The 13,513-nt window shown below is 49.8% G+C and overlaps 1 protein-coding gene across 1 annotated transcript; it reads left to right on the top strand.

Annotated features, from left to right (window-relative positions):
• Positions 1-9,046: 9,046 nt before the first annotated feature.
• LOC125943087 (uncharacterized) lies at positions 9,047-13,212 on the top strand. Its single transcript, XM_049661452.1, has 3 exons — positions 9,047-9,235; positions 11,479-11,654; positions 12,723-13,212. The coding sequence occupies exons 1-3, from the start codon at positions 9,047-9,049 to the stop codon at positions 13,210-13,212; spliced, it is 855 nt and encodes a 284-aa protein (XP_049517409.1).
• The last annotated feature ends 301 nt before the right edge of the window (positions 13,213-13,513 follow it).

Here is a 13,513-nt window from a genome sequence, read left to right as displayed (position 1 = left end):
CTTCACGGTCAGGGAGACATCTTGATCAATGTTTTCATAGTCGAAGCCACGATGAAATAGCCACAGAAGAGACATTTCAGTGTTCTTTGTTCTAACTGACGTAACAATTTTAATAAGCTGCACCCGTTCACAGAGAACTGAACGCGTTCGTGGTGATGCTTCTGGCTTGTCTTTGATTTGTTAAACCCTGCATTCGTTTGTGAAAAACAGACAGCATTTCACTTTTGTTATTTACATAATGAGAGTTATGGCTTTTGACATTTGGCAATAAGCTATTGACCGTATGCTCAAGAAAATTTGTTATTTTTCATTTTTTCCAAAATTTCGGAAAAAAACGTGAAAAAAAACAGGTTTTTTTCCGATTGTTCAAAATTTACGGAAATTTTGCATCTCTAGGCGTAGGCACGCCACTTAGCCAGGACATCTTCGGTGAGTGCTGTGCCCGTGCTGGCCTTGTGCACCAGAACTTACCCGCCCCGAGGAAGCCCCTTGGGCAAAGGGTGGGCATTGTGTGGTACCTTTGCCTTCAGCTCCCTTTTTTGCTTGCAGTTTGAGCCGCTCGCGCTCCTCCTCCAGGTCCAGGGGCACAGAAATGAGAAGGAGTGGGCCCAGGGGAAATGAGCGGGAAAATAACAGCTCAGTCGCTGCACTGTGAGTTGCACCGTTGTCGATGCTGCCTCAGTGTCCCGGGACCCAGTCCACCCGCACGCCCATTCCGTAATCCCGATGAACGGATGCGCATGTGACCATATTATCATGGGCCCACGTGGCGACTCTAGGCGTCCCCATAAGTGCCTTTAGGACACCTAAAGAGTCGGTCAATATTGTAAACTGTTTGCTTCTGTGGTCTTCCGTGATTTTTTCCACAATTTTTCCGCCTTTTTCGTCAGCCTCTCTATGGCAAGTAGGATGGCCTGCAGTTCAAGTGCTTTAACGGTCAGTTCTTGCTGGTGTTGGTGAATGTGGATATCTTGATGCTCACCCCCAACGACTGCCAGCAGCGCTCGGGAGGTAGTAGGATCCCAGGCCGCAAGTGTGAAAATCTCATTTTCTTTCACGGGAGCGGGCCATTCTGCGAGTTTAGCTCGATAAGCGCCGTGGTACTTTTTCGTCTGCCAGCAAGTGACAGGTTTAATGACTCGAACATGCTCGTCGTCCCAAGGGGCGAAAGCAGGAAGCACTTCCACCTTGTTCGACAAGCGTATTTCCGTGTAAATCTAAGAGCTGCTGTCCAAAGCATGTGTAACATCAACGGCGGTCATTTCCCTCCTTGCATTCTCTGATAACGTCCCTGAGTGAAGAAAGTCCTGCGTACCGATGCAGGACTTCCACTCGCGTGTGGCTGGGAAGACCCGTGATCACTCGTAGACGAGGGCCCCACCCACTCAACATTCAATCCCCTTCATGAAATAAACATTGACTACTACTACTACTCCCGGTGCATCCTTTTGGGCTTGTTGTATTGTGCTGTGGTCAGGTCACAAGCATAATACACCGTAAAAAGCCCTAGACCTAAGATCCACAAAGGCTTATTCAACCATTTTTACCCTGTGTGAATGAATAATGAGAATGTTTGTCTGATCACGTTGCATTAAACGTTATCTTAAAACTTTGATACGTTTTAATGAAAAGCGGAATGCGCTAATGCTTGGTATCTTTTCATAAATTGTGTTGTTTCAATAAACTTATTTTTATTTTCTACTTTGCCGTTTTCGTACTTCCTGTTATTTACTGTTACAGAGCTTGTTTATCTAACGTATCATTTTCATGTAATAACCTACTTGATTGGTGAATGTCAACATTTTGGAACATGCAATACCTTGCAAAGGGTCTTTAGGGGAATATTAGGTGGTGATGATGATGGTGGTGGTGGAAAACACGGTACAGTCAAATCTGTCCCTAGCAAAGAATCTCTGGGTGGTTAGCATTTTCACGATAACCGAAAACTGGACCATCCTCTAATTGATGTGCTCCAATTAATTCATACCTCTAAGGTGAAGTGAAAGTTGAGTGTTTGGATTAGTGTATGGCTTAACTTTGAAGTGTGGAACACTTAGTGTTTTTTTTCAATGGTGTACAATTTTTATGCTGCCGGATTCAATTTGTACGGAATCATACATATTGTGCAATTCATGGTTGTAACTTTCAGTTGATGCAGACAAGGAATTACTTGAGCACTTCACTCACAACCCACAGCGATCACTTCATTGGGATATATGCCATCAAACGGCTTGAACCGATTAGAGCAGATATAAAAGTTAAATGACTGCAGCCAATGGAGAGTGCGATGTTATCGCAGGTCGCGCTCAACAAGGAGGATTACTGACTTTATTGTAGGGCAAAGTCGACAGTGCGAGGTCCATTGCACTGTTTTTCATCGTCGAAAAAGGTGACAAAGTTATCACGAGTGCGCTACAACCACGGAATAAACAGTCATTATAAGATACGCTCGCCGTATACATGCATGTCCTTCGTGCCTCTTGTACCATGCAAATTACCCAGAAAATAAACGATTCAGAAATATCAGCCTGTGCTCGCGTGCTTTATGTCATTGATTGCACGCAGATCTGTGCACACACGTGTACAGTTCCGCTTTCAAGAATGAACAATATATCTTGCAAAGAGACTCTGCACCTTGGAAGACGTGCTCTGAATGCGAAGCATTCTTTGCCTCATTCTTGGCACTTAGCGGTAGGTAGGTTCCTGCCTCTAATTAAAAAATAATGTGTGGCCGGCGGTGGAATCAAACCTATGCCGTCCAGCACAGCAGGCCGGTGGTCTAACCATTAGGCCTTGATCGCTTTTTCTGTCTTTATGGCGAGCAGAACTCAAAGCACATAAATAGACTGAAGCGAATATGCCAAAGGAATTACAACATACTCTATGCCAGGCCAATAGGAGATGAACTTGACGAAATTGTAAGGTTTCATGTGCTGTACAGTTTCTACACGCGGCATCCACTCTGGAACACAACTGTGTGTTTTATGTTCATTAGGGCACGATCGCACGCATGCTTCCTTCGTTCAACAGACAACTATCTCTGAAACACTCGGCGCATGCATGCCGCACCACTTTGTCGTCTTCTTTTGTTGTGACAGCTCGCGCTTTGAGATGCTCTGTTACACTGCACTATCTCCAAGACCAACCTACTTTCCCCAGCACTTTCCTCGTGGCACTTTACGCTACGTAGAAACAGTGTGACGGTGCGCCAACTTCATGATCGCCTAAGTTAATCATTTTTAAACATTTATTCACGGAAGTACAAATGCCGTGGCGTCAACAGGCAAGATGTTGCTCATCATCTTTTTCGACGTCCAAGGTCCACTACTTGTTGAATTCCTCGAGCACAGAAGAACCATTAACTCCGATGTGTACTGTGAGACACTCCGAAGCCTACACTTCCATCAAGAGCAAAAGACCGGGGCTGCTCACGGAGGGTGTGGTTCTGCTTCATGATAACGCGCGTCCACACGTCTCCAGGGTCGCACACGCAGAACTGGCCAAGTTCAAGTGGGAGCAGCTTGACCATCCGCCCTACAGCCTGGACATGTCGCCCTGCGATTTCCATGTGTTTAGTCCCCTGAAAAAAAAAAACGTCTGAAAGGGAAGCGCTTCAACTCGGACAACGAACTCAAGGACGCTTTGAAGGACTGGATCTCGTCACGGTCACAAGAATTCTGGGAACAAGGAATCCTTCGACTCGTTCATCAATGGGATCGTTGTGCCATAGCCTCCTATATTTTTTCATGCCCGCAGAGTGGCGAGCGGAGCAAGGTGCTCCGCCCGTACCTTCTAGTTCATGCGCTCGCCACCACGCCGCGCTGCCACCCCATACCCAGTCCCAGAGCAGACGACGCGACTAAGCTGTTGCGCGCGTGCTTGTGGAGAGAAACTTGCGCTCGTATTAGAGATGGAGCTGTGAGATAAATGCGCAGGTTGCACTGGTGTTTGTTCATGATGTACAGGGGTGATGGGAAGAAACGCAAGCAGTGCGGCGCGATGTTTTCATGCTGCTGTTACCCTGGTGGGAATAAAAAGATGCTAGAATAGTTTTATTCTAGTGGCTTCTAGTTATCATGCAGGCTACAACCACTCGAAAAGAAATGCTAAATATCAGAGAATGTAGGTGCCGCACTGTTCGCGTTTCTTTCCATCCCCACAGTACATTGAAAGCAAGCAACACGATACATATTGTGAAAACTGGACCTTTCACTTAGGCCCCCAGCTGTGAGATCAAGCTCACAGTTTCAGGGTCTTTCGTGACAGTGGCTTTATTGCGAACACTTTGGCGACGTCTTGTTTGTCTGTCGCTTTCAGAGCGAAATTGGTGAATATTGGGTGAAAGAACTTCGTAAGCAACAATTTGAGCAAATTCTCTTGGTGCCCTGGCTTCAAACACATCAAAGATTTGTGCTCGCGGAGGATTTCGGTAGTATTGTTCACAGCCTCCTTTAGACGGTGATGCATACGTCTTCTTCTTGCTAGAAGAACTTCGACGAACTTCTGTAGTGCGTAGAGAACATCTAGAAGTTGTGCGGACGGGTAAAGAAGTCCACCGCGGTCTTGGTGTTTAATGAGCGAGTCCGATGGTGTCGAGGCGTTTGGCTTTGTTAAGAGCGCGAAGCACTCCTCACATTCGAAGTTTTCTCGTACGGCTCTTGCGAGGTAGCCACCAACCATAGCCAATGCGGCCACATCTGGAGTGGGAAATAGAGGCTTATCTCGGTTTAGTCGCTCTATGAGCTCTCTACGTGCATCTGCAGGGAATTCCTCGCTGGTTTGCTCCCTTGTGTTTTTCTGTTGCAGCAGCGTTGACAAGCAATCACTCTCTTCTGCTGCCATTATGTTGCTTGTACTCGACGCTGATGCTATACCGGTCTTGAGGGTTTTCTCAATGCCTGTGAGAACGGCACGGACGTCCGTTTGGTCATTTGATCCTGCTGAATTCCTCAGCCAGCCAAAGAACGACTCGATTGGTTCTGATGACATTTTCCTCGTCAAAACGAAGTGAAAAGACATCTCTTCAAGAAGATATCTAATCCCCTCAACGTTCGAACGAGTTGTGATCACAAGACCCTCATAACTCTCTTTGGTTAGGAAGTTCTTTGCCAGGCACTGACTTTTGAGATCGGCCAGGTAGTCGAGGAAGCTTGTCTCCAGCCAGATTAGCCGTTCATCACCTGCAGATTCAAACTGCTTGCAGTCTGCATTCTTCTGATGTATGTCTGGGTACAATTACTCACGTCCATGAGCACGAACCAGCGCTGCACGGTGTCCATAAATTGCACCGTCGGTCCGACACCCGAGAAGCTTGCGTCGCACGTGTGGCCCGCCTGCTCTTGCAAGAGCTTCATTGCAGCTGTCACGGGAGGAGAAAAAACTTGCACTGCTCTCTGCACGTTCATTTTTTCCATATTCGTAGGGAATACGTGCGTTCTCGTCAAGGCTGCCTTGCTGCATTCTGTAGAGGCTCTTCAAGTGGTTCGCTGATATTTCGCCGCCTTTTCCGATGTCACGGGGCAAAAACTGTGATCGCACGTTTTTGATAAGGTGGCACTGATCGAATGCAAGAAAGAGCTTTCGATTCGCTTTCCCAGGGTGGTCAATGCAATGCTTGAGGCTCCCGTTGCACAGAAGTTACATAGCCAAGACATTGATCTTATGGTTGTCTGTGACAATGCGCACGACGAAAAATCCCATTTCTTCAACTTCCTTCAGAACGTGTTTCTTGAGCATGTGCAGCTCACGGCCAGTGCAGTTTCTCGCGAAAACGCACGCCACGGGTATTTTGAACGAAACTGAAAGGCCGTTAAGGACGAAACACAAGAGTGATTTGGCCAGCACAGGCTCATTTGTTGTTTATTTGGGGAAGTTCACACCATAGTCCACTTCGCCGATGAAGGCATCTCTTTGCTTGTGATACAGTAGCCGTTGTTTGACGCGCATTTCGTCTACAATTAAAGAGCATGCCCTCGCTTGCAACGAGGGATGAGAAGCGAGTTCTGCAGACAGCCTTTGCTTCACGAGTTCGGTCATGCCAACTTCTCCACGTGATGAGCCCATAAAGCGCTCGAGGGTACTTCGACAGGGAAGCCAAAGAATACCTGTGCTCCTTACGCGTTCGTATGCACGAGTCGAGAGGTTACGCAAAACCACAGCTTGGCGCACTGTCACCTCAGACCATGTTGGTTTCTTCTTCGCGAAATTCTGAACTTGTTCCACTAATATTGAAGCAGCCAGGCCTTTCTCTTTCGCTTTCTTCACAACTTGCAGGAATAGCATTCTTCCTTGAGCTTTTGCAGTTCCTGTTTGTACTTGTCGACGGTGTTCTTGAGTCGTTCAATTCGCGCGTTCAAGTCTCGCTCCTTACGTCTCCACTTTCGTTTGTCCATTGCCGAAACCGAGAATAATGATCTGTCCACCTGCACGGTCGTAGTGATGCAGCGCTCGCTTGCGCCGTTTTCCAGAGGTAGCGGCAGTTCGGTTGCGGAGCAATCCATCAGTGATAACTCTTGAGAGGCGACGTCGACGGACGGCAAGTCATTGAGAGGAAGCGAAGGAGACTCCAGTTGGCTCTCAACTGCGCTTCGTTTCGGCGGTGGTGTGGTCACTGGCGTAGCTGCCTCACGTTTTCTCACAGACGCGTCACTTCTCTCTCTATTTTTCGGAGGCTGCAGGTACGCAGGATACTCTTCGAAACAGCGTCTTTCTCGAGTTTGCGAATTTTGCAGCCCTCCTTGAAGTCGGAGGAACCGAAGTGTCGGCTGCATACAGTCGAGTAACACGATGTCGAATTCGGTGTCCAGTCGTCCCGAGAAATGACCTTTAGCCATTTCGCTCGCAGTTCCGGATCGCTTGGTATCTCGTGGAACGATATGCCCGGCGTCCGTTGTTTGCTCGAAGACTTGCAGCGTGGTACGCAGAAGTACGGCATCTTGTCGGGCGCAGTGCACCCCAACTGATTCCACACTGCGGATAGAAAACCAAATTGGTATGTCGAAAGTAATGCAGCATAAAATATGCACCGTAAATCACGGTTTTTATAGTAGTAAACAATATAGGTTGTGACGGCGCTAGCAACTCACACGTGGTTCCGTAAAATCGAGTAAACAAACGGTCGCTTCATTCAGTGACACTGAACCTTAACGCTCAGAACGCTGTTTCAACAATAAACGTCCATGTAATTAATTTATTGTACAATGCTCAAGGAATTAAAAGCGATGATTTGAGGCTATGTATTAAACGCACTTCCACTTCCAGCGTCCTGAATTTGTGCTACGATGGCGTAGCGCTGCCTCTTACACTCACATCAGAGCCCACGTTAATATTAGTGATCAGATTTGCAGCGATATGACGTTGTTATCACATGGAATGGCACATGCCATTTTTTGTTTTTGAATGTTTACAAGCCGCGTTTTATTCCGCGAGCACTGCACACACTGATTGCGAGTTATCTTATCCTTCCCTGATAGTTAAAAAACGTAATTAAAACCGTTACTTCCGCAAGACACACAAGTTTACCTGTGGCCAACACGACGGACACGGGACAACTTTTGCTTGTAGAGCCACTGTGGTAGGTACTTCGAGGTGCCTCAACACGTTGCAGCGTAGCGAACTATGCTTGGTGTGCTCCGCAGCATGTACAGGCAAGTATTAAAGTCCCTATATAAGAAAAGTACCGCCATCCTTTGATAAACGCCGCTTCTCTCTCTCCCTTATCTCCGATTGGACGATGATAGCGCGTGCTTTTCACTTCTTTATATTTTCTTTTTTTCCGCCTCAGAGCCATGTTGAAAGTCCTCTGCGCAGCCGCAGTCGCCGGCGGCGGCGCGCGCCCGGCCTGAAAGCTTCAACGTGGACTTTCTAGGTGCGCCACCGTCGACTTGGCTTTCGCAAGCAAAAAGTAAAGAAAAAAGCAAGCGCTTTAGGAGAGGAGGCGGCGGAGGAAAGAGTAGATGGCAGTACTTTTCTTATATAGGAACTTTAGCAAGTATGGGGTGCGAGCGCCTCTTGCGGAGAAGGCAGGCGTAAATCGAGGAGGATGGGGGAGGGCAGCGGATGGCCTCCGCCGCTCCACTGAGCGGGCATGAAAAAATATATGAGGTTGTGCTCAGGCATAGCCTCCTATATATAAGAGCTATGGCTCAGGCCTATGGTGTATACTTTGAATAAAGTCTTCATTTTTAGCCACAGTGTCGTTTCGTACGTTTTCATTTGAACACCCCTTGTATGTTTCACTCGTTTATGCTTCACCATTACATATGTAGAAACCAGCAATTCCGATGTGAGAACGTGTCGAATGGCCGAAATCGTGCCGTTGCCGCCATACGATCGTCTTTGACGTGGTCGTCGTCATGCTGTGTCGTAACAAGCACCCGGAATGTAAGGAATGGCGGTGCGTTTGTGCAGTGGACGATAGGCAGGCACAGCAGGGCATGCGAAATGACACTGTACCTAGCCAACGTAGCTAACAGAGCATCCACTCATCACTGGCCTCCCACTATTCGTACAGAACCCCTTTCCTTGCTTATTGTGCCTCATTTAACTCAGCCAGGGACTCGCATGTTCAGCCTATTATATAGGTTAAAACGGTTGGAGTGTAAACTCTGGTCCCAAATGAAAGCGCATGAACGACCCGTCGATGTGGCCAATGGGATGCCTGTTTAAGCCGTTACGTGGGGTGCTACACGACGGCATGCTTCATGCTTCCGAGAAAACCCCAAAAGATCAAAGGGGCGTGTAATCTGGACATTTTCTACAAAAACGTTCGTGGACTTCGCAGCAAGGCACGCGATTTTTTCGCCAAGGTCATTTCTGCTGTGACGTCAGCCCACACGCGGCTATCACAGATTATCTGGCGGCTATCACTTTCGCCTCCCCGTATTCCCTTTCCCTTGCTCTGCGATCTCGGGGCTTATAAACAACGCCCAAGACAATAAAGCAGGCTTTTTCCTTGTTGGCTCCATGAGTGCCGGCGTCTGGTCATTTCAGTGGCGACGAGGGTGGGATGGAAAACCACAGCTTGGCACACCGCCAGGAAAACGGAATGGCCAGCTATACAGGCCCACCACCGTTCGACGAGGCCGCCAATGAATGGCCAGCGTACCAAGTTGGTCTAGAGGCATCCTTCGAGGGCCATGGCGTTACGGAAGAGAAGAAGAAATGGGCTTTGCTCGTTGCAGCGCTGAGCACCAACACGGTGGGCGTGATTGCCGGACGCTGCGCGCCAGCCAAGGTGAACGAACTTTCATACACCGAGGTCGTGGCCCTTTTGCAACAATATTTTTCGCCGGAGCCTAACGAGATAGCCCAGTCGTACAAGTTCTTCACGCGCAACCAATCGCCAGGTGAGCCGGTCAAAGAATTTCTTCTGGCCATCCTTCAGATTGCTAACACATGCAATTTCGGAGACAGTCTGGGCAGAATGCTGCGGGATAGGATTGCATGCGGGTTGCACAGCTCCAGTGTACGTCGGCAACTGTTAGCGAAAACAGGCCTGACCAGAAGCGAGGCCTAAGAAATAGCGCTGGCAGCTAAGCTGGCAGTTGAGAACGAAAAAGGCATAGGCGCGGCCAAGTCAGACGAAAACGTGTATGCGGTAACAGAGAAAGGCGCACCGAGGGAGGGACGCGGAATGTCATACGTCAGATGCGGAGGTCAGGGGCACAGCGTAGAAACATGCCAGCTCCGCTCAGCTATATGCTACAAGTGCCGTCAACGTGGGCACCTGGCGAGGCTGTGCTCCGGTCGCACAGATAAATTACCTACCGCGCCGAGAGTGTCACATCAGGACGTCAGTGTGCTGGAGCCGAAGGCTGATGGCCTATTTATGCTGGGGGCTGCGGAAGACTACGTCGGGTCCCTCGGAACAATCAAGCCGCTGGTTCGCACGTTGAAATGGGGCGCAGTGCCGGTCACCGTGCAGCTAGACACGGGTTCACCCATTCCAATCATCACATGGCCAACGTATATAAAACATCGGGCGGCCTGGCCTAAACTCCAAGACCGCGCGCATTGAACTTAACTTGTTTCCTCGGGAAACTTCCGGTGAGCGAACAGTCGAAGCTTAAAGTTTCTACAGGAGGGCGTTCCGTGGCAGGCACCTTGACCGTCCTGAGATGCAAAGGACCCAACCTGTGCGGCCGAGACCTCATCAAAACGTTCGACCTACTTAATGTACCGGTTTGCAGCGTATCAGCCAAGGGTGAGCCCATCAAAGATCCAGAAGAAAAGTTCGATGTCCAAGATCTGTTAACAGGATTTCCGGACGTGTTTAAACCAGGTCTCGGCCTTATCAAGGGTCCTCCTGCCCATCTGCGCCTAAATGAAACCGCCGTTGCAAGGTTTTCCAAACCTCGTCAAGTGCCCTACGCGTTACGTTCCCAAGTAGCCGCGGTAATTGATCGGCTTGTTGAAAATGGCATACTCAACCCAGTGCCCCACTCCGAATGAACGGCGCCCACAGTTCCAGTGGTGAAACGTAATGGCAGCTTAAGGCTTTGCGGGGATTTCAAGGTCACAGTGAACCAAGCCTGTCTTACAGCGCAGTATCCTCTTCTCCGCGTCGATGATATACTAGCCACGTTAAACGGAGGGGAGGTTTTTACTACGATTGACCTCCGCGACGCATACAGCCAGCTTCCTTTGGATGAAGAATCCCAGCTACTTACAACCGTGAATACGCAAAAGGGGCTGTTCTGTTTCACTCGACTACCATTCGGGGTTTCGTCGGCCCCTGCGTTGTTTCAGAGACTCATGGAAGCAATACTGCAAGGTTTGTCAGGGGTTCAAGTCTATCTCGATGATGTCATTGTGGCAGAAAAAAGAATGACGGCACCACGCTTCGCAAAGTATTGGAGGGGTTCCAACAGTCGGGAGTGCGGTTGCATCCGGACAAATCTAAATTTTGCCAACCGGAAGTTGACTTCCTGGGTCACAGAATAATTGCTCATGGGGTGCAGCCGAAGACGGAAGACATTGATACATTCCTCGAAGTCAAGGAGCCGCAAAGCGCAGCAGAACTGCGGTCATTCTTGGGACTGGTCACTTATTACCACAAGTTCCTTAAGAACGCGTCCTCGGTGATGGCACCCCTGTACGAGCTTCTCCGCACAAATAAATGTAAAATGGCGATGGGGCTGCCCACAGCAGGTAGCTTTTGACGAGGTAAAGACGAGGCTCAAGGAAGCCGAGTGGTTAGCTCATTTTGACGGCGACAAGCCTCTAATTCTCGAGTGCGACGCGTCGCCAGTCGCAATCGGCGCGGTGCTACCCCACGATGTGGGTCAAGGTGTGTTACGTCCGGTCGGCTTCCGCTCCCACATACTCACCCAAGCACAGCGTAACTATTCACAGTTAGAGCGGGAAGCCCTCGCATTGGTATTTGGTGTACTCAAATTTCGTGCCTATTTGCTCGGCAGAGTTTTCACCTTGATAACCGACCACAAACCGTTCGTGGGCCTCTGCCATTCAGACAAGCCTGTGCCTGCCATGGCTGTGGGCCGGATCCAGCGCTGGGCCCTTATCTTGAGCGCCTACACCTACAATATCCAGCACAAGGATGGCAAGGCCAACGTTCCCGCTGACGCGCTCAGCAGGATTCCAGTATCCCCATCGACACTTCCCGAGGAATCCGAAGATTGCGATGGTTGTGAGTACGTTCTTCTCACAGACAACCTCAACGATGGGGTGATTTCGGCCAAACAGCTAGCGGCCTTGACTTCAAAGGATAGAGAGTTAACCAAGGTACGGAAGTGGGTACAGGAAGGTTGGCCACGACGCCTGGCTCGACAGGACGAGCTTTTAAAGGTATTCTTCAACAGAAAGGACGAGTTGACTGTTAGTCAGGGACTCGTGTACTGGTGCCATCATGTGGTGGTGCCCATCGAGGCAAGATTTGCGATGCTACATCTGTTGCACGACACGCACCAAAGAACCCGCCGTGGTTGCTCAGTGGCTATAGTGTTGGGCTGCTGAGCACGAGGTCGCGAGATCGAATCCCGGCCACGGTGGCCGCATTTCGATGGGGGCGAAATGCGAAAACACCCGTGTACTTAGATTTAGGTGCACGTTAAAGAACCCCAGGTGGTCCAAATTTCCGGAGTCCACTACGGCGTGCCTCATAATCAGATCGTGGTTTTGGCTCGTAAAACCCCATAATTTATTTTTTTAACGCACCAAAGAATCGGTGCGATGAAAACACTGGCACGCTCACTGTTTTGGTACCCGCGGATTGATGCGGACATAACGCGGATCGTAAAAAGCTGCCATGTTTGCGTGCAAGCGGCTCCTATGACGCCTAGGCAGGAGGCGGTGCCCTGGCCGGAAACGGGACGACATTGGTCGAGGCTACACATAGATGTTGCTGGTCCTGTTGAAGGGTACATGTTGATGATATTGGTAGATGCTCATACCAAGTGGATTGAGGTTGTGCCCATGAAAAGCGCCACAGCATGCTCAACCATCGAGGCCTTGCGCACCACGTTCAGCAGATTTGGTATACCGGAAACCATTGGGTCAGATAACGGCCCACAGTTCACGGGGAAAGAGTTCGCCGATTTCATGCGGCGCAATAGCGTCCTACACTTGCGCACCGCACCGTATCACCCGCAGTCAAACGGACTGGCAGAACGGGCTGTGCGAACCGTGAAGCAGAAATTGAAGACAAACCGACAAGGGTCGTTACAAACTCGTTTGGCGAGGATCCTGCATAGTTACCGAAGGACCCCGTTGGCCTGCGGAGAAACACCTGCAATGCGGCTGTTGGGGTTCCAGCCGCGTTCTAGATTCGACAACGCTGTGGTACCTCTTGCTCCGGTCGAACGTAGCCCCTGCCAGACTGATGTGCCCGGCTTCTTGCTGACAGGCGATCCAGTGTGGGTAAGCAACTTTGGACAAGGAGAGCCCTGGACGCCGGCTACGCTCCGGGAAACGCAAGGCGCCCAGATGGTAACAGCGGATGGTGCTACGGGCGAGATCGTACGCCGTCACTTGGACCAAGTCAAGGTGCGACTGCCGGACAGCTCATTGGCCAATTCACCAGTCCCGTGTCCTACTGACATAAGGCCAGAAAGCAACATGGGCCGTCCAGAACCAGAGGATCCACCTGCAGCGGGATCGCCTGCATCAACAGACCTACGGCCCCTCGGGGCTACCCCAACCCTGAGGAGGTCCACTCGGATCCGAAGACCCCCCGAGCGGTTCTCCCCTTAGAGAAAAAAAGGGGGGGGGGAAGAAGATTGTTGTGACGTCAGCCCACACACGGCTATCACAGATTATCTGGTGGCCATCACTTTCGCCTCCCCGTATTCCCTTTCCCTTACTCTTCCATCTCGGGGCATATAAACAACGCCTAAGACAATAAAGCAGGATTTTTCCTTGTTGGCTCAAGGAGTGCCGGCGTCTGGTCATTTCATTTTCGTCATCTTTTCCCATTTTTGTTATTTCCGAAACTTGGCTCTGCAGAGAAATTTCCTCTTCAGATTTTTTCCACCACATCACAACGTCTTCCGCA

This window comes from Dermacentor silvarum, chromosome 1 (assembly GCF_013339745.2).
Source record: "Dermacentor silvarum isolate Dsil-2018 chromosome 1, BIME_Dsil_1.4, whole genome shotgun sequence".
NCBI classification, from domain to species: Eukaryota; Metazoa; Arthropoda; class Arachnida; order Ixodida; family Ixodidae; genus Dermacentor; species Dermacentor silvarum.
Note: the sequence above shows the minus strand (reverse complement) of the source record. Positions and strands in the feature narration are given on the sequence as shown.

Bases quoted from the DNA above. Each gene is read 5' to 3' on its own strand.
- LOC125943087 (XM_049661452.1), top strand. From the start codon at position 9,047: ATGGCCAGCTATACAGGCCCACCACCGTTCGACGAGGCCGCCAATGAA. The intron at 9,236-11,478 runs GTGAACGAACTT...CATTCAGACAAG, and splicing joins GACGCTGCGCGCCAGCCAAG to CCTGTGCCTGCCATGGCTGT. The intron at 11,655-12,722 runs GTACGTTCTTCT...TAGTTACCGAAG, and splicing joins GAAGATTGCGATGGTTGTGA to GACCCCGTTGGCCTGCGGAG.